Genomic DNA, 21,359 nt, shown 5'->3' with positions numbered 1-21,359 from the left:
AGGTTTGGGTCAAAGTTTTGAGCACTAGGCTGGGTTTCTTGAATCATTCGTAAGCTTTTGTAGATGTGAGGGTGTGGTTGGTTCTAGGTAGGTGGTATATATGAAAAAACATCCACATGAATGCATTTTAACGAGATGTATTTTTTTGAAATAGTAGCTCATCTTTAGTCAGAGGCATAGCTGCATGTCTCTGCTTTTATGCTGAATTCTCTATCGTAAACTCAGCAATATAGTTATTGGTTCAGGTTTTAAATTTACTGGACCTGTCAATCTCTATCAATGTTTGCATTTAACACCTGACAAGAGAGTTATTAAACATCTTTCCCAAAATGAAGAATTATGCCATCAAGTGTAGTTATTTAAAATGACAGGGTAGTTGAAATGTGCAGATTTTTACTTTATTTTTATTGTGTCAACAAAAAGGCTGCCTGATTGTTAATGTGTTTTTTTAATCAGTAAACAATTACAAAGCCTGTGTGTCGCAACAATTATTAAAAAGGACAGAGACTTAACTGATTGAAATAAGGCATTTGATAAACTGGAGTTTCTTACCAGAATGTAAAAAGCTAACTAAGTTTTAGTGCTGCTGAGCTTAAAACTTTCATTTTTTTAGTATGTATTGGCAATATTTCAAACTTAATTATTTACTGAGTCAAATGCAGCCCTTTATCGTTTTGACAGGATGTAAATTTTTACCTTTTAGTAACCAGTGTGTGTGTGTGTGTGTGTGTGTCTTGCATTGAGGTGTGAAGATACATCATCAGTTATCAGGTGGTCAGATACTACATATATCAGATTGTAGAGATGCAGTTCAGAATAAGTGGAAATGACTTTATTTTTTTGTCTGCATTTATTCTCATTGTTTAACTCCACCGAAAGGGTGTCAACATTTTATGAGATTAATGTATATTTTAGTCTGGCAGCCAACTATTTTAATATTTAGTGCATGTGTGTGACCATCACCAGCCCTCCCTGAAAGCTAAGCTGATATTCTTTATTAGATTTCCCTATTATGAGCCAGGGAGGGCAGTGCTACACCTCAGTGATGTGCAGGGGAAACAAAGGCAGGGCAGGACGAAACAGAATGAACAGGGATAGGATCTAACAAGCGGTGCTATTACAACTGAAGAGTGTCAGGTGTTGTGTGATTCCCGACTACTAATTACCCATCAATAAAACAAAAAAATCTAAACAAAACAAACAAACAAAAAAATTTAAAAAATAAATAAATAAACAAACAGTATTGAACACCATAGTTGTGGATGTATTGATAGTATAGAATAGAATAGGCCAGAAGAGGATACTAGTGAAAGAGAGAATGAGTTTAGTGTAGAGACTCTGGAGAGAGTCTCGACACATTCTGCCGGGTCCCATCATTTGTCTACCATGGGACTCGACAGGAGCTGGTGAGATCTGATCAAACATGCAAGTGTGAAGGACCCTGAAGCCCAGAACAGCTACCACGGCAAGGCAGGGCCAAGCCAACATCGTGCCCCTTCCCTCCGGGCCACAGGAGCCAAACAGCAGCACCCCCAGAGAGCCAACGGGGCCACCGTGAATCACGCGGACCCCGAGAACAAGAGGGAGCAGCTACCGACACCCCCAGCGCGCCAAGACCGACCCAGGCGGCCCGGGGCACGAGGACCCACCCACCACCCAAGCCCTAACCCAATAGGGTAATAAAAACTTCATGTGACGTGTCAACTTCAAAATGAAATGTTTATTCAATTTCATAGAAAACATCAGTTTACAGTTGAATCATTCGAAAAGTGCTGAACACAACAACAGCAGTCCACATGATCAAGAGAAAAAATAAAGATTCATAAGAACTGACTCTTCATCAACAGGAAGGGAGAAGCTCCTATTGCCCAGCAATGCTTCCTATCTGGTAGTTTTCATACAAAATATCACTAAAACTAGGGGCTGAAACTGTCATCAACCACAGGCCAAATATTATAAAATGTGTTCTGTGGGTTTATAAATTTAACTTGGCGCTCTGGCACAAAACTAACCCATGTTCCGGGTTAGGAGTTCTCCACCAACACAATGCCCTGAAGGTACTGAGAGTGGACATGTTTATTCGTGGATCAGTGGAGGTCTGCTGCTTTGGAGATAAACTGCAAAGACTTGAGGGGTTCAAAGTGCTTCATATAACTCAAGATAACCAAATGTCCTCAATGTCGGAATCCAAGATTATGCAACATTTAACCCCTTTTCCTCACTGGAATTCCAAAATGTCAAACCAGTCCAATTTGAATTTCTTTAAGTGTTTAACAATCAAGATATAAATTTGCTGTTTGAAAAGTCTGTGTAAACAAAGCGATATACGGTATTTTTTTGTAGTGGTCACTGACATGTTGAAATGAACTCAACGAACATTTCCAAGTGTATTTCTTATGTGTGTAGTAGTCTAAGCAAAGCCCCTTCATCCTTCATCCACACCTGTGCCTTCACATGATTGGGTAGCTAGCAAGGTTGGCGATGCCGCAGAGGTTGCCACGGTTACGTGCCATCAGGATATAGCCTTTGTTGCCCCACCTTTCACTCCAGCTGTCACAGGAAAGACGAAAGACACAGACGGAAACATAGAGGTATGAGAAGTGTTGAGCATCACCAGGAGCCAACAAACAACTGTCATTTCATTTTGGTGGCCCTATGAGCCACCTGATGCCATTCAGACAGGTGATGTGCCCCACCTGTTCTTGACAATCCAGTACTTCTTCCCCTTGGGGGTTACTCCGTAGCCCACGGCCAGCACGGCATGATTGACGTCGTCTTTGTCACAGTTTTGGTCGTAGTAAACACCTGGGCACACGACAGATGGAAGGCAAAGAAGCAAATGATGAGGCCAAAGGGCATCAGCGTACCAAACTGTGCTGGTCATTCGGTGTTTGTGTTGAAAATCATTTGTTATCAAGCTAAAAACTGCCTGAGATAATGTTGATGTTCACTGTTATATTTGTGTTTTGTTAGGGTATAGTTTTTCATATCTTTAATAATGTTTTTGGTGAGTTCTATTTCTATTTTATTGGCGACACCATTGTCAAATGTCTAGTATAAAAAACAAACACAGAGAAATCCTACATGGCAACAAAAATGTTCAGCATGTATTAGTTTTCTAAATTGTTGAATGCAAAGTTGAGAATTTAACATTTTAGAATTAGTCGCTATAAAATACTGCATATGTGAGCTATTTTGGCTGGAAATCTTGGCAAGGGGACGGAAAATGTGTAAGACAATAACATTGTCTAAAGAATAATTTGAATTTGGCTTCCTGCATTGAGAAGGTTGCAGCTCAGCAGCCTACCACGAGGAGACATAACTTCGACTATAATGATATTTCTTTATTTTATTAATATTATCCTATTTTTTTAAATTAAAACAACATTTTTGTCTTCATTTTTATCTTCTACTGGATGAAATGACACACATCACAACCGGGACACCTCATCAGTCCACTGACCTCGCTTGTAGTACTGGAAGGAGGTCTGCATGGCATCGATGCCCACAGAAACTGGACCCACTTTAAAGAGCGCGACAGCCAGCGCGTGCTCGTTGCCCTTTGGGATCTCCATATAGCCTTTGCACTGGGCTGCCATGCCTGTCGAATTGTAGCGGCACGGCTGGTCCTGCAGAGAAGACAAATGAGGAGCAAATGCTGAAAATATTTGTTTCTGAGCTCAAAATGTAAGAACTCTGAAATGCTAAAGTTTATCAGTAAACTACGCACAAAATAGTCGTGACTAGAGATCTGAATGTTTAGGATGTTTTATGCAAAAGGAGACCAATCAGTAAGGCACCACACACTGTGTTTCACTGTCACATGTTCATTTTTCATAACATGACTGATCCCTTTATTCACACATAGGGGAGACTTCTGCTTTTAATCATTACCCCAGCAGATGTACTTCCTTCTCGCATTTAAAAGAGACTGAAGTGGAAACTACGTTTGCTTTGTGGTAGAGTTTCTCGCTCATCATCATTTCTGCTGAATCACATCCAGTAACTCAGCCAAATACTTGCTGCGTCTTTCGTGTCAGAATGGAATTACTGGTATTGTTTTTTTCCCTTTTTGTGTGTTTGTTGCAACACGTGAATAAGCTAAGAGTGACACTTTGGCAGCAAAACAAGGAAATGCCAACCACCATGGTTTCACTCTGTGTCTGTAGCAAGTGATTGCTGAAAGCGGTCACAATGTTGTTTCTTTCCTCTTGGACTGGAATGACTGCTCATCCTAAAATTAACGAACCCACGAACCTGTCATTGTTGTGTTCAAGGATCAAAACAAATGAAATATACTGTGTTAATGAGTGAGCTTTAGAGAGGAGCTGGTAGGCAGATTTCTATGAAGTGTGACTCTCATGTTTTTCGTTGTCATTTCACAAGTTTCAAAACTCTATAGATGTGCAATATAATTATAGGAGTTCCTATATAGTTTTAATGTTAGAAGTACATGTAGACATATGGTTACTGTATGCCATGGCAATCATTTGCAAATATGTTTTTATCTGACACGTATAAATCAAGTTGTCCCCAGGCTGCATCCCAGCCTGAGTCTGGGATCTTTCTGCATGGAGTTTGAATGTTCTCTCTGTGCATGTGTGGGTTTTCACCAGGTGCTCTGGCTTCCTCTCACAGTCCAAAAATATGCTGAGGTTATTCTAAATTGTACATAGGTGTGAATGTGAGCGTGCTTGTTTGTTTCTCTGTGTATCTCTGTGATCGGCTGGCGACCTTTCCAGGGTGTCACCTTGCGTTTGTCCTAAATCAGCTGAGACCCTAATGAGGATTAAGTGGTGTATAGATGATGGATGGATGGATGTATATATCAAGTTAACAACAAACACTATTTGAACATGTTTTTGCCCCTGTTAAAACAGAACTGCCTTTTTGGATGAACAACCTGAGGACATTAAGGTTTATCATGCAAGACCTTAGGTCATATTGAGACTAGTTCCAATTGTGGCTTATGATCACAGAGCAGGACAATGCATATGTTAAACACATGAACGGAAAGAAAAATGAAGCCTCAGCTCCTGTGGACAGTTTACCACAGTCTTGTGATGCATCATACTTTCTTACCAAAGACTGAAAGTTTGACAGGGCAAGATGTGACCCATAGATGGGAAAGTTAAGGTTTAATAAGGTATTCTCAGTTAGCTAAGCTCGAAGGCAGGATTCTTACCTCTCCGACGTAGGGGTAGCTCTCCTCAGAGTCAATGCCTCCATTTTCCTGCACATACCTAAAGGCATTGGTCATGTACCCTCCTCCGCAGCCATCGTTCTCTTTGACACAGTCCACCAGGTTCTGAGGACTGAGATCCACGAGTTGACCCGTTGTCTTGGCCAACTGGCCCTCGAGGGCCCCGGCAGAACTGAAGGCCCAACAGGAGCCACAGGTTCCCTGTCAGGAGTGAATGAAAGTGAGGAGAGCGATACAGTAATGCATAACTATAACTGTGTTTTTGCTGATAACAGTAAGAAGAAGCCAGCAAGACAAAAATAAAGTGTAGAAATGTATGAAAGTATTACAGGCTTGAACAGTGACCTTTGACTTGAGATGTTATAAAATGAGAATAAGTTTAAGTATACAGCTGTGCTGGTTAACAACTGTTTGTCCAGTGCACTGTTTCCTCCAAGCAATCTAAAGAGAGCATCTTTGGGTTTAGATTATTATAGCAGAGATTTTATACACCAAACAAAAATCAATTGATCCAAAAATAATTACACAATCAATCAATAGAGAAAATAGCACATTTACACCTTATTCATCAGGTTAATGAAACCAAACCAAACAGACTAAGAGAACTCGAAGTCAGAGGAATTGGGCATGCCTTCTCCTAAGTGTCCACTGAGGGGCAGGCTTTGACAACTTTAAGAACTAAAGACATTCCATAAAAGACTGCCGCTGAATTTGGTTTGCAAATGTTTTGGAAGCTGTAGAGGAGGAGTGCTTGTGATAAATATCCTATATGACAGACACTGATGCTGCACTTTTTCCTGCTATAATATAGGTGAACATACTTGTTGAAATTAAAGTAATAAATGAATTTCAATTATCTGAGGTGAAAGACACCGTCTGCACATTGCCCTGACATCAACGGCATCCTGAACACGAACATCACTGCTGGATCTCACTCATGTTTCCGTGTCTAAATGGGAACAAATCCCTGCAGCAGGTACTTGAGGAAAGCCGTCCTTGAGGAACGGATGCTGTAATGGCACCAGACTAATGCCCCTGAATTGAGAATGAGATGTTCAACAAGCTCAAATGAACATAGCATTCAGGAGTCTACATGCTTTAGGCAGTGTCTAGCAATGGATTCCCTATTTTATCCTATTCATTATGAAAAAGTATTTTTGAAATCCAGATGTTTGGATCCCGACTGCAGGACATGGCTGCTGCTGTGTTGAAGCTTCCTCAGTTGCTCTAAAAAATACATTTTTTGATCAATTGTTGAATTGAATAAGTTTAGTTGTACATATTCTCTCGAAATAATAACTAGCAAAGATAGACAGAAAAAAAGATCAACTTTCATGTTAACCCTAAGAAAACAGTAAATAATGTCCATATCAAAATTCAGAATTTTAAAACTTTCAGTTCTCTCTTTTGTAACATCTGACCATAAAATGACACAATTCTTATTGTATTTAAATCAGAAAAAGGGACAGATGTTCAAAAAAAGATTCATCATTTTAAAATGTTATCTTACAGATTTTACCTGCTTTGTTATCTTACAGATAATATTTAGTAAAAAAAAAAAAAAAACACACATTTAATATGTTGATAAAAAACATAGCAAGATGAGAAAGCTTTAGTCAATATCCAAATCAAAAAAGAAAAAACAACAAAATACAAAATACTTTTTTTTTGTTTTTTGACATTGTGTGGCCAGAAAATGACATGATTTTTATCATATGTAAATTCACTAAAAATATTATAATTTTGCAGATATTCACAGATATTTCCATAGTGTTGTTTTTTAAATGTATTTCTATGACACTCTAGATGCCACTTCTGCTCCTCCTCCTCCTCTTCTTCCTCCTCCTCAAAAAAACAAAAACCGCTCTGACATTCTGTTGCTCTGAGTTGGCCCAATTAAAAACTTTGTAAATGTGTAATCGCCTCTTTTCACTGGGGGATGTTCTGAATGCGTCTTTGAGTTTTGTTATAACTGAAATTTGCCTCAAACAAACAAAACATCAAAACGCTGTTCAGTGATCATAAAAGCGAGTACAGATGAAGCGGCAGACTTGTTAGTATGCAGAGAGAGTAGCCGCTCCGTTGCATAATTCATGAAAGTCAGGAAGCAGAGGAGCAGCTCAATAAATCCTGTTTACAGCTGCAGATTTAAATTCACCCACCAGGGGGTGACGACGTCATCCACAACAAGCCTGACTTAATACACTGACGCAACCAGATCCGCTCTTAATCTGGCAGTGAATGTATGTTTTAGCATTATGTGCTTATGTTTGCCTAACCCATAAAGCATATGCAACAGTCATCTATTATTCAGGAGCTTTTCTGTTTACAGACAGCAAAACATCCTATAGGACAATTTGATAAAAACAAATCTTTAAATCAGTCATATTGAAAACCAGCAATTCTTCATCAATTCTTCATATTTGCATTTTTGGTGCAGGATATAAAACAAAAAAGTCCCTTTGGTCTGTATGGGTGATCATGCAGCACCAGCAAATTATTTACTGCCGTCTGCTCAGGTTAAAAGCAGCTACAGTGGTGAGACACACACTGAACTGAAAACAAAGTTAAACAACACATTAACTGGGCTGAGCGCTCAGTGCTTCTCCATCAGCTCTGATGATCATTGGATAACATGACATGGCTCTGCTGCTAATGTGCCTGTTAGCAGAAAGCACAGATGTATGCGTTTTTCAAATCTATGTACTTCACATTCTGCACAACTCTTGTTTACATAAATAAGGTCAGTATGTCCAAGCCTCTTATAATTACTAATTAGATGCAATAATCAAAACCATCCTTTGTTTTCAAAGTCCATTAGCAGCGAGAACGGCCTGTTTCCTTCCTCCGGGGTGTTACATGATCACACACTAACTGCAATTGTTTTCTTCTTTTAAGACTTCTGGAGTAAAAATAAGACTGTAACTTGGGAAATATTCACCACAAACTCTGAAGCTCATGCAGCCTTTCTGAGGTGACATGATGCTGATCTCTGGAGAAAACCACCCACTCATGTTTTAGAATATCTTTGAATATTTTCATTCTAAACGGAGGTTAATATAGAGGTTTTTCACTATCAGGTGTACGTTTAAGACCCATTTTTCAACTCATCCCTTGATGGATTCTTAAGACCAGAGTTAGGAGAATATGAATGTATTGAATTTCCCCTTTGGTCTTTAACAAAATACCAACAATTCATCTCTGTGCATCTCAGTTACATATTTAGAATGATCTTCCATTAAAATCATCCCTTCCAGCAATAAAATTGAACTGAACTCTTCACCGCTGTCTCTTTGAGCTGATCTATGAAATCTCTGCCTCTTTCTCCATTTCTGCTATGCTACACATTGGCAAGTTGTAATATTGGAATAATTCAGTCACACGTTAGCATGGTAAAACCGGAAACTAATTTGGAAGAAGAATAATGACACTGAAAGCCCAACTTGGCAAACTGATGAGGCTGGTTCCTTAGCTGTGTTGCATATAAAACCCTTCATCCCTGTTTTTGAGATTGATACGCTGCAGTTTAATGTAGAAAATGCTCTGTCATGGTGTTCACTGCTTATTTTGCTCATGATATGTCCTCCAGCATATTAAAAAAAACACTGTTTGGACGGACTAACAGAGTAAGTAAAAAAACAAAAAGAACGGTGATATATTCATATTTTTATGGAATACTAAAAATGCCTTCTTATTTCATTTCCATAGTTTCCTTACAAGTGATTATGGTTTCATTCTTGTTTCTACCTTCAACAGTCACACTTCCACACAGAGATCAATGGGGCTTTGTGCTTCCCTCTAAACATTTTTCCTGAAAACAGCCTTGGGAACTTTTCTCAGTTTTCCTCAAATTTTCAAAAAAACACCACATGCCAAAAGTCCGAGAGGATTTCTAACTGAAGATTACTATCTCCATGTGCCTTGAGAACTATGGTAGGAATGTGACAGGTAAAAAAACAAAAAAAAAACAACTATGTGCTTTAATTGACATTCTTCAGAAGCAGCAGATCACAGATCTAATAACACTGGTGTCAGCTGTCAAATAAGTGTGTTTACCTTTTCAACAAGGCATCAGTAAATTCCCCATTACATAACAATCATCCATCCATCCATCCATTCTCTATACACCGCTTTATCCTCACTGGGGTCGCGGGGGTGCTGGAGCCTAACTCAGCTGACTCGGGTGAAGGCAGGGGACACCCTGGACAGGTCACCAGTCTGTCACAGGGCTACATATACAGACAAACAATCATACTTGCATTCACACCTACGGACAATTTAGAGTAATCAATTAACTTCAGCATATTTTTAGACTGTGGGAGGAAGCCGGAGTGCCCAGAGAAAACCCACACATGCACAGGGAGACCATGCAAACTCCATGCAGAAAGATCCCAGGCTCAGGCTGGAATTTGAACCGGGGATCTTCTTGCTGCAAGGCGAGACATTTACCAGCAGTCAGCTCGATCCTCGCTATCTACCTGAAGACCAAAGTGGCTGGGGTCAATCACAGACCACAAGGTTTTTTTTAGTGTAGTAGATCGCTGTGATGCTATGCAGCAAACAGACAGGTTTGAAAGGCAGGTTATTTTTTTTAAAGTCGCCATAAAGACACCAGTTAGTCAATAATTGTTTTTAAACATTTTTTGATAGTCCTTGAACTACCCATCTGTGTGTAATGTGCTGCTCTGTCAGAAAAATAACCAGAATTAAGCCTAAAATAGTGCTATTCATCAAAATCCCTTTATTTCATGTGTCACTTAAAAATCTGCTTGCTGTAAAAAACAGAAGATTCTGTGATCCTGGCAGGATGTGATATTGACTCAGCTGTGACTAACCAGTCATATGACAAAAAAATGAAGGTATTTTTTGCTGAACTGGGCTAAACTGCAGGTTACGTTTACACAAAGCAGATAGGAGACCAACATGGAAAGACATTACAACTGCAAGGAGTTTAATATCTATTGTATGCATGTTTTTCTGCACAACATTGGCAACATTCTGGGCACTTGAAAAAATGCTGTACTTCTTGATTCAAGATAGACAAACTGAAGACAAATATACCACATGACCCAGACTCATTTAAAGCAGTAGGTGCAGAGGCGATAGAAATGTGCAAGAGAGGAGATAATCTGCACAAGCTGCTACAAAGAGAAACATTGTGGATCTTCAAGCCACTATGAGTACAGGCCAAGACTCTGTTCTATATCTGTAAATATGTTCTTTGTGATGGGATGATTCCACATCAAAACCAACTTCAGAGATTTTTTTCTTCACCCCAACATAGGTGTTTTCTATGTGGTTGTTTTTCTGTGTGACAGTATGTGAATATCTGATTGTTTGTGGTGGATTTGTTGATCATAAAGATGTTGATGCCATATTAGAATTAACCTGTTTTCACACCCACTTGCTCTGCTGCACCTGTGACAAATTTTTGCAATTGCTTGGCAGCTGGTACTAGCCTGAGCTGCCTCTTGTTTTTATCTGCCTTGAAGACGACTGGGAGTTGAAATGTGTGGGCCCAAAGACCTTTTATATTTTGCACAGTGCTATGCTGGGTATTATCTGGTTATGACTTATTGATCACAAAGCAAGACTAAGTCCGTCTCTCTTTGTGAGACACTGACTATTCTGGTTTTGATTGTTTGAATTATGAAATAGCACTTTTAGTCCGCCCACTGTCTTGTCTATGTTAAAGATCAGGTTTGGCTCCTGTGCCAACATGTGACTTTGGAACTTGATCGCGTGGAATGCTGTTGTTGTACAAGATCTTTCATGACTTGAGTCTTTATGATTTATTGTGTTCACCATCACATTTCCTTGAACTTGAACTAAAGAGAGTCTAATCTATGATTTGTGCACAAGTTTCTTTTGGTAATCCCCCATTTCTTCTCAATTTAAATCAGCAAGAACAGGCTGTGAACTCAACACCGATATACCATCTTGATACATGAACCTCTCAGTGTTATCATTCATGTAGAAACATGTTTCAGTCCACTTTGGCAAATGTAACCCTCACATCTATTTCTGAGGGAAATATTTGGCCCTTTTCATCCTGAATACTTGACTATGTCCACTAGGTGCAACTTTTGGCTAAAAACACTTCCTGCTAAGTGATCCACAACAGCAGTAAAGTGCGGTGAAGAGGATGAGAATTCAGAGTAATGATTCTCTTTAGGGTCATCAATTCGAGAAATTTCTTCAAAATGACATAAAAATATTGGTTACAGTTTCTCTAAAATGTAAACTATAGTGATTTATGTGTGACAGATTGTGTTTTTGTAGCCAAAGGCTCCAAAAGGCAAAGAAATCCATATATTTTAAACTCTCAAAATAGTCTAATTGCATTCAAAAACTTTTGTCTACTGACCTGGTCCTTCACTGGGGTCACCATGCCCTTCTTGCGGTAGTCAATGGATTTGGGAAGCTTGGACACGTCGTCATCCAGAGCCATGCTGAAGTTGCGGTCAGGGTTCAAGGGAGTCCTCAGACCGGTCATCTTCTCGACCACTTCCTCTGACGTCTGCGTTAATAAAGACAGTTACATTTTTCTTGTCCCTATTTTTAGGGAAGTTCCTGCGGCTTTGCTGAAAGTGTACAATAGTAGTTTCTAGATCAAAATCGTTACTGGAAACAAAGGCTTCAAAAGTCAAGGGTCACAGATTGGACCATTCTGACAACAGATGGGATGAATCTTTCTTTTTTTACAACAACTGAGTGATATATATTTATATATACACATTTTTAAAAAAGACATTTCAGGACAGGAACAAGAGAGGAGAGAGGTACGCAGGGTTTATTTTTAGATTTAAGACGAGAACAAGTAAAAGAAGATATGGGAGCAGGAGGATTTGATTCAGCGGGGTGACAAAGGATGAAAAGTTATTCATGAAGAGACGGGTTTAACGTCGTTTACTCCAAAGTGAAATGTCACCTTTCAGAGAACACATGTCAAAAAGGAGGCACAAAAATGCACACAAGAAACTGAAAGATTTACAAAACAGTACCATAAAAGAAGGAGTAGATCAAAGAGGGACATGAAGAGCGCGAGAGAAATTAAAATAAGAGATCTCTGCACTGCTTGGATGAGGATTGTGGGTTATACAATATTTAGCAGTGACTTAAAAAAAGGAAATCTTCCATTTTTATTATGAGAATTCCCCAGGGTTTTCATTACTACTCACTCTAAAAGCAGAACGGATCATTAATGGAAGAAATACAGGCCATCTGTTAATTTCTTTTATTTAATTTAAGTGCTCTCAGTCAGACTGGAAATGGAAAGACATCCTTCATTTCCGCCCACCTGTTCCTACATAAACATGAAATTGGCCATTTATCCAGAATTCAGATGCGTATAAATGCTCCTGTCACTAATAAATGAGCCCGAGCCCTGACATGCTGCACTTCATGAAGCCTGCTTTCCACTCATTTTTTGATCTACAGCTTGTTATGACTGACATTCAATGCAAAAACAACCATCAGTCATGCACTGTCGCTGACTTTTGAGCTGATTTAAGGACACCAAACCCATTTAGCTTCACCTCACAGCGCTGAAGCACACATGAGTGAAGCAGAAGAAGGAGATGACAAAAGACTACAGCAGCTAAAAGCCAAAACTACTGTGGGAAATATAGATCTCTGACAATAATGAGCAAGTTTTCAGTGAGTTTTACATTTGCTTTTGCTGGATCCAGCTTCTTTAAAGTGAGGATTTCATGAATTTCTGTGTCATACATGATAATAAACTGAATCTCTTCAGGTGTTAAACTGTTGGAGAGACACAACAAAACATTTAAAGACATCACCTAAGGCCAGATTAAACTATAAAAGGCATATTTTAAATGATAAATCAATGAATTGAGAAAATAATCAGCACAATAATTGGAAAATAAAAGAATTGTTAGTTGTTTAATTGAGAAAACTTGAACGTGCGATACAAAATCAGCTCATGTGGCACGTAAATGATGCAGAAGTCATACAGCTCCCTCAGAGCATCATAACCAGCTGAGCTAAACCTGTGATGTCATGTCACATTTGAGGTCATACCACTTTACCTGACGTGTGTTCAAAATGAGGAAACATTGCAAAAACTGAAGCTGAGATCAAAGAACATAATATTGTTTGTCTGTTTGGTCACAGCGTCAAAAAAATTGATCACGGTGCTGTGATGTGGAAAGAGACGCGTCAGACTCCATCTCGAATCATAACTTGTGGTTTTTCGGGACCAGAAATAGACTCCTGTTAACAGAACTGTCAGCTGTGGAACACGAAGCATCACAGAGCACACAAGGGAGAGGAGGGAAAGAAAATGCTGACATGCTCGTCTCTCTTTCCTTAACAAAGAGGCTCATGTCTTCCACTGCGTTGCACTTACATGGGATAAAGACATTATACCTGCCTGCGATTTGACATAAATATAAGCTGGATTGGGGGGTTATTAGTGGGATTTCATTCCATTTTGAGCGTGAAGGGACTCACCATGTCTCCCAGGTGGTTGATGCCCAGCTCGTAAGAGTGGATCCCCAGCACTGCCTCCTGGTTGTGGGCTTCGATCATGCGCATGTTCTTCTCCCAGATGGCCTTGCGGATGCCCTCTTCATCCTACAGCAAACAAAATCAAGGAATAAAGTTCAGTTTTCAACTCAAAAAATGAAAACTGAACTAATCTTTTTCACCTTGAATCCAAAAACGGTGTAACAGTATCCTCCTTAGTGTTCTACCGGCACATTTTTAATGAATTATATGAACTCTAAATCATCTTGGGTGTTTTGAAAATGTAAAATTAGCTGATTTAAGTTAACTGGACTTGAAAAAAGAAGTAAAATAGATGTAAGATAATACCTTGAATACAGCAAGGGCTCAGTCACACTTCCAGATTTGCTTCCAATATCATTATTACAGCTTAAAGACGTATTAATTTGATTTAAAAAAAAACTTAAAGCTACAGGGATTCAAGCCATTCTGTACTGTAACATGCTATGCTTTTGTAGTTGGGGCTGAATTACTAAAAAACACCAAGCTTCATGTGGTGTTTTCTTCATTGCTTTCATTGTTATAACTAGGAATTATTCTAAGCAAACTGAAAAAAAAAAAGTATCTTAGAAGAAAATATGTATTTTAACCACTTAGATTGAGGGTTCTGTCCCTTTTTGGGTTGAGGTAACTGAGTCAAGAACATTTAATTTCTCCTGACCAGAATGGGCTTCATAAGTATGAAATAAATAATAATTCTATTAATTTTGTTTGTCTTCTGGCTCCTCTCCTTTGATTACACCTGATAACTCAAAGAAACTAATATGGGTAAACATGGCAAGTATTCATTCTAATTAGCCAATAAAGAAAAGCCTTGTCTGTGTTACTGCCCCATTTCATTAATTAGGCCAATTAAACCAGTGCACATTCACACAACAATCTTCCCTCACACAGCTTTCACAGATGTGTGTTAAAATATGATTTTATCCATTATTCACCACTGTGTGCCAGCTTTGTGAGAAGAAATCTGTTTGAAAGAGTGACTTTAATTTAGTATATACCAACTATTGATGTCAAGCTTTATTGCTTAAAGGCACATTACGGGAACAAAACACAGCGAAATGCTTGGTTGGCCACCTAGAAAAACACAAGCTCTACTTAGCATTCGTGGCTTTAACAATCATTAGCATAACTGTAATCATTTCTATCTTGATATCCATTCCGGTAATGGAAAATGCAAATGCTGCATGGAGATTTTTGATTCTATTACAGTGATGTCAGTTCCAGGAGGGCTGAATCAGAGGAGCTGCTGGATGAATACTGATTAAAATCACCGTGAGAGAGAGGGAGAGATGTGTTTTCTGCTGACTACACAGGAATATAAATACACGCTGTGATCATACGAACATGCACACGTTACAATAAATACATGCATGTACACACAGGTACACATGAAAACAACAGAAAGCACACACATGCTGTCCAGCTCTGCTCATTAACTAAGGCATTTGCACACATGCAGTTTACTCACAGGCAGTTTAGCTACAAACACACACACACACACTCCACAGCTGTGATGATCTGACCTCTTGCCAGAGGTGACGAGCAGAGGGATAGCAGATGCTCAGTAAGCATTCAGGAAGGAAATTTGTGCTCAGCCCTGGTTTAACACTAACTAAACTACATTTCCTTGCTTTTTTGAGGCCAGTAATGAAAAGAGTTAACCCCAGGGAAACCACAGGATTAGAAATCTTAGCACTATAAAACCTGAAGAAGTTCCCTTGGTGAATGGAGTGTCCCCTGTTAGAAATTCCCTACATCTGCTATACTGACGAAGAAATTTATTAGCTGATGAAACAATGATTTATAAAGCGTATGTTTGCCAGATTCAATCTTTTAAACCTCCTAAATTAAACAAACAGACACAGTCGGAGGATCTGAAGCTTTACGGAAATGAACTTTTTCTGAATTACCGGCAAAAGATCAGATAGATGGAGTAACAGTAAATTCTCATTGTGCGTGTCCTGCTTTACTTTTGCTTCTCTGTTCTCTCACTCCATCTGTCTTGTTTCCACTCTGGGCCAAAACAAGGAAGTAGAGCAACCGGTCACAGCCTCATATTTCTTGTTTTTCTAAGCAGCATTGTTCCCCTCAAAAGTTCCAGTCGTTCCATTTCTGATTACAGAAAACCTCTGTGTTCAGGATTTACATTATAATGAAGGATGCCACAGTTAATTGCGCTGTTTTGCTTCCTACTCGTATATGCACTGTCGATTGTTGTTTTGGTTTTTCAACTGTACTGTCAGGTGGATCTTAGAAGCGGAAAGTAGAAATAGTTTCTTCTTCCTCGAACTCTAAAAACAGAAGCATGGCCATTATCATCAGAAAGAGTCATGTTTTAAAAATAGAGCTGCTTTGAACTCATAAATGGTTCAGCACATCTGATACCAGTGTATATATTTCAAAGTATGACTACTCCCTTCTTTTTCAGTGGATTTTTTGTCACTATAGTTTTACTGATGGGGATTTAAGCATATTATCATACCTCAGTTAGACCAGATCACACAAATAAAGGGAAGCAGACAGATTACTGGCACTGCGACAGATGATGGTTAAGTAATATCTGACACATTCATCACCACTTCCGTAATGCATTTGCTTACCAGCATACTGTAACATTACAGTTTCCCACGAAGACCAGTCTCTGATGAGCAATTATGCCACACATTTAGTAGTAGTAACATTTAAACACAGTATTATCATATTCAACTTGTATTCTTATTATATTTTAGGAATATTGATATTTTCCTGTTGGCTGTTGCCTTACATATTAACCCTGTCCTCTGTAAATTCTAGCAATAATTTGTGTGTTTTTTTTAAACAATGCCAACTGGATGGTACAAAATGTTAATGAACATTTTTACTGACAAAGGATTTGCATTCCTACAATATCCACTTGTAGCACCTAAAGCATGATTTTTCACTTGTTTATGGCTGTTTAGGAATGACTGAATGATAAGACATAATGTACCGCCACATTTCTTTCCTAATCTTGTCCAAAATGCTTTTTTCCCCCCTATTCCATACGATCCTTTTCATACCTTTGTTGACCCTCCATCCATCCTCACCTCCTCTGTTTGATGCTACCTTCACTAAAAAAATTTTGATCAGAAATCCAGTTTGACTTGCAAAATGTAAAAGAAGGGGAATTAGAGAACTGAATCTTCTAATGTAGCTCCACCTAACTGTTGCACCAACTCAGCCATAGAAGGAACTAAGCAAGGATGAACATTTTTGCTTTTGTTGCCAATGCAGTGCACGAATATACAACTGGTCCAGTTGGTGTTATTAATTAAGGGAACCAGCTCATATGCTGATGATGTAATATTACTGGATGAGCTACACTTAGACAAACTAAATATTTGCACCAAATATTCCACAATACTGCACATTTCACCATTAGCTCTTCACTATATTATGAACATTTTCAATAGCTCAGTGCAGTTCACCATGGATGCAAATTAGAATTCTGACTCTGAATGTTGGAAACCATACAGAACCTTAAAGTCAGCCAAATTAAGATTTGGTATCCGCACCAAGTTACTTCAGACCTCCTAAAGAACATTTCCTCTCTCTGTTTAATGAGCTCTCACCAGACTGGTGGCAGCGGAAACAGGCCAGCTGAGAGAAGGACTAGACTAACCCTGAACTGACTGGCCGTTAAATTGAGTCAGATGGAGGCAGACAGTGAGTCAAAGACGTCGACATGAGCAACTCACCGAAGCAGAGAGAGAAACAAGGAGGAAAGATGAAACACAAAAAGACTGAAAACAGAGAACAGACAAAAGAACAAATGCACAGAGCTTGTCAATACATTCGTGCATAGAAACGCAGCCAAGGGAGCGAAATCAGACAGTTTCTAAATAGATCCTCTCATGAAAGAATACGAGTTGGCTTTCAAAAAGGGAAATTGTTCAGTAAACTCAGCTAAGGTATGCCTTTAGTGGAGACAACTGAGGATCACACTATAATGAAAATTTGACATCCTGTCCCATTAATGTCACTCTGATCGTTCCCCCTGTCACTCTGCTGCTCCCCGTTTTCTTTGTCCTGACTGCTGATTGAAATTCTGCAAAACATGGAGGTAGATTCTCTGGAAATTTGCTACTCTGCAGTTCTGAGCAATATGTACACAAGTCAGAATTGTTTATCAGGATATCAGAGCAGTTTTTAAAGGACAGTTTTGTTTGTACAAAGCCCATCTTGGCCTCAGATGTCAACTGCAGTCTGTTAGCAAACCATTAGGCTTCACCGCAAAAGCACACAGGTTCGCCGCAGTATGCACCTTATAAATGACGACATGTTTCTGAACAGTCCGCAATCACCTTTTTTCCCCAAAACAGCATCCTTGCTACATATATTCAAAGTGAGTTTTAAGATGTGGAAGTTCTGTGGTCCCAGACATAAGTATAGTATATGCACCAATAGGCAGGTTCCCAGAATCCAACATGCTAAAAGGTTACTTTATTATTTATAATCAAACCTAATGTGTTTTCATATGATGGCATGATGTCTTTAGCCAAACGCTTGAATTAACCACCCATTGCTCAAAACTGTTTTGTTGTTTGTTTCTCAGTCACCCTTCTTAGCTGTAGAAGTCCCTATCTCTCATGCCAGCAGTGCAAAATCTGTTTTTTGAACCTGAACAATGTGTTAAACAATCTACGTGCAGTTATAGTTTTTCTTTAATTCGTGCATCTCACTAATTACATTTATTTTTTTTTTATAGCTATTTCTGTGGTTCATTCTTCACTCTTACCACAAATCTAAAAAGGGTCTACAAACAGCAATGTGCTCTTCCTCTGCTACACTTTACAGGACAAACTAACAGTCACTAACCAGGCCATTGTATTCTCTCCTGTGTATCGTCTTCCACTCTTCCCACTGGGCGTCCAGAGTAGCTTCATCCAGATGGCCCAGAGCTGTGGCAGCCAGCAGCAACACGCACACACACGACAACATCCTAGTAGAAAAAACACATAGTTTATATGCACAAAATCCTGACTGAAATTTGTACAAATATTTGCCTTTTATCAAGAGCTGGACATTGGCTGGAATTTTTTTAGCAAGTACTAATAAATAAAAGTCTACCTAGATGGCATTTAAAAAATCCACACTATTGTGTAGTTGTGTGCAGCTATCAAAGACAAATTTGTCCTATTACTAGTGTTTTATTACATTACTTTTATGTGTTTATACAGCGGCCTTCAATTACAGATGTTCACAGGAAGTGTTATAGTTAACTTTTTCATCAATAAATATGTACAACTGTTTACAACTAGTGTGCCATAAACCATATATTTGTGGTTTGTAGTCACACGATTGTTTCGCTTTCTGCGTTTCCATCACACCACAGATCAAGAAAATGCCAGTTTATTATTCTAAGGAAGCCCTCCAGCAGCTGATTTTGGAGGGACAACCTTCCCAGCATCCTTCGGTTCCTCAAAACAGGTAAGTGCTGGTCTGGGGTCTGTTTCCAGTCTGCGAAAAAATTTTCAGAAAAAGGCTGCACTCTGATGAGTTTTTGCTTCTCATGCAATGAGTATGAGTAAATTTGAAGTTAATGGATACCATCTCACAGTCACTTCACACTGAACATATGAGTAGGAGTCATAAGATGGAGAAGAAAACTTTAGTGAAGCGTGGTGGAAAAAGTTTCCTCGCTCTGTCATCGGGGACTCAAACACTTTCTCTGTGCATTTTTAAGTTGAGCCTTTAAAAAATTCACAGCAGTCTGCACTTTTTCCTGCACCTTCGCTGCTCTCTACTTTCCCACCATCTGCCGTTCATCAGTTTGTCCTCGTTGTTTTCTTTGTTTTTGTTTTTTACTTTGTGCTTCTAATCTGCATTTGTGTGCATCGTTTCCAGTAAAGACCACTGACCTTGGAGGTTTACTCAACTAAAAGCAGAAGCCAATCGGCTTCCGTCAGCTTTGAGAATACGAGAAGTTTGCTACTTTACATTGTCAGCTTCCTACACACATTGATTATACCCCGCATGGCTTCACCTTGAGGTGAGTTCGATGGAAGTGGTGTGTTTTAAACAGCAAAGTTTCATGAGATATGCAAATAATGTACAGTATGTATATGATGCTGTCGCTGTATGAGTCTCAGAAGAAAATTCTCCTGGGAGTTCTTCTATGTTTGAGAAATTAATTCTTGCTTTAGAGCATAAAGCATTAATATTTATGTAAGCCCCCCCCCCCCCCCCCCCCCTCCCCCCGCCAATATCTCCTGTTGCATTTTTCCACAGATGTGTCACATTAACTCTGCACAGCTCAAAATGTCTCTCAGTTAAGGCTGAAACTCTAACTTCCAAATATCACTCTACTGAGGTGCAGCACAAAAATCAGTCTCTAATCCTAATCCTATTAAGACTAATTACTTTTTTAGCTGGAAAAATACTTTTGAATATATCTGAGCCTGAATTAAAAAGGAAAGAGAGTCAAACTCCAAGAGTTTACTGTGAAATCACTATCTATAATAAAGTGTGTTTTCTGTCATTATACTTCACTTTAGCCTAGTTATATAAGTTGCTTTACTTTTGTAGAAAACATTACAAGACAACTGTTTGTTGCGGATGGTTTTGACTAACTCAGAAAAAAATTGCTTTCTGTTCAAGAAACGATACCAACAAAACAGAAAGTAAAACTCTGCACCAGGAAGTCAGCAGCAAACAAACTTACCTTATTTCCAAAAGTCAAAGAGTTTGGTGAAGTCCTCTGAGTCTGACACCGTCTTCTTCTGCTGTTGAAGTAGGTCAGTGTGTGAGTTTTTATTGCCTGGATTTTAAGGAAGTACAATGGGACCTCCAGATCCTGGGGAGGAGTTTTATTTTTTCCATACAGGGAAATTACATCTGGTTTCACTAGAATAGCTGTCAGGTGTCAAGTTACAGAGGCATGTCTGAAAACTTCTCAGAGGCTGGTGAACTGCTGCAGTCTCGGTCACTGCTGAAAAATGGAAAAGGTTCTTGGATTTTTAATAAAAATAACTTGCACCTTGGACCTTATCTCTGACATTGCTTGTAATATTTACCAGACCACTGAAAAATCAGACCATGCACAATATACAAGGAAAAAGCTGTTATGAAAGAGGAAAAGCATCGGACCTTTATAGTAATTCAGAAGCATAGCAGTTTGCTTTCAAGTCTGTGAAATGATATTCAAGAATATTTACTGCACTGTATTGTATTGTATGTAGATGAATGGATGGACCTTGAGCCCTGCAGCAGGAAGGCCATGATTAATGATTGAATGGCATCTGTTGGTTACCAAAAATAATAACATACTGCCAGTCAGTGGTGAGGTGAATCATGAGTCTTAGGCCTGTAGGGGCTTTTCCCCATTTGTTTTCAACATTAAAAACACAAAAAGACGATTGAAAAACACTATTGAAATACTACTAACAGCATTCCAAACCAACAGAGCAGCATTTGTGTGTAGATAAAAGGGCAAAATGCATAGAAAATGCTACATTTTACAAAAAATTACCATGTAGTGTGGACAATTCTCAAAGAAATGGGATCATTACTCTAGTAGGGTTTAAGTTGATCACAAGCAACAACTTATTAAAAATAAATTCCCCACAGCAGTCAAAATACACTAATAATTCTGTGTTTATGCAGA

The 21,359-nt window shown here is 38.9% G+C and overlaps 1 protein-coding gene across 1 annotated transcript; it reads right to left on the bottom strand.

The window, feature by feature from the left end:
• Positions 1-1,700: 1,700 nt before the first annotated feature.
• On the bottom strand, positions 1,701-20,556 carry ctsk (cathepsin K). Its single transcript, XM_022213161.2, has 8 exons — positions 20,418-20,556; positions 18,572-18,695; positions 13,679-13,801; positions 11,571-11,723; positions 5,186-5,404; positions 3,464-3,629; positions 2,697-2,805; positions 1,701-2,550 (listed from the first exon to the last, which is right to left on the bottom strand). Exons 2-8 carry the CDS (start codon positions 18,692-18,694, stop codon positions 2,451-2,453), a joined length of 993 nt encoding a protein of 330 aa, XP_022068853.1. The 5' UTR covers position 18,695; positions 20,418-20,556; the 3' UTR covers positions 1,701-2,450.
• Between the last annotated feature and the right edge of the window lie 803 nt (positions 20,557-21,359).

Source organism: Acanthochromis polyacanthus, chromosome 12 (genome assembly GCF_021347895.1).
Source record: "Acanthochromis polyacanthus isolate Apoly-LR-REF ecotype Palm Island chromosome 12, KAUST_Apoly_ChrSc, whole genome shotgun sequence".
Lineage (NCBI taxonomy): Eukaryota > Metazoa > Chordata > Actinopteri > Pomacentridae > Acanthochromis > Acanthochromis polyacanthus.
The sequence above is the reverse complement of the archived record's forward strand: the minus strand, read 5'-3'. Positions and strand labels throughout refer to the sequence as shown.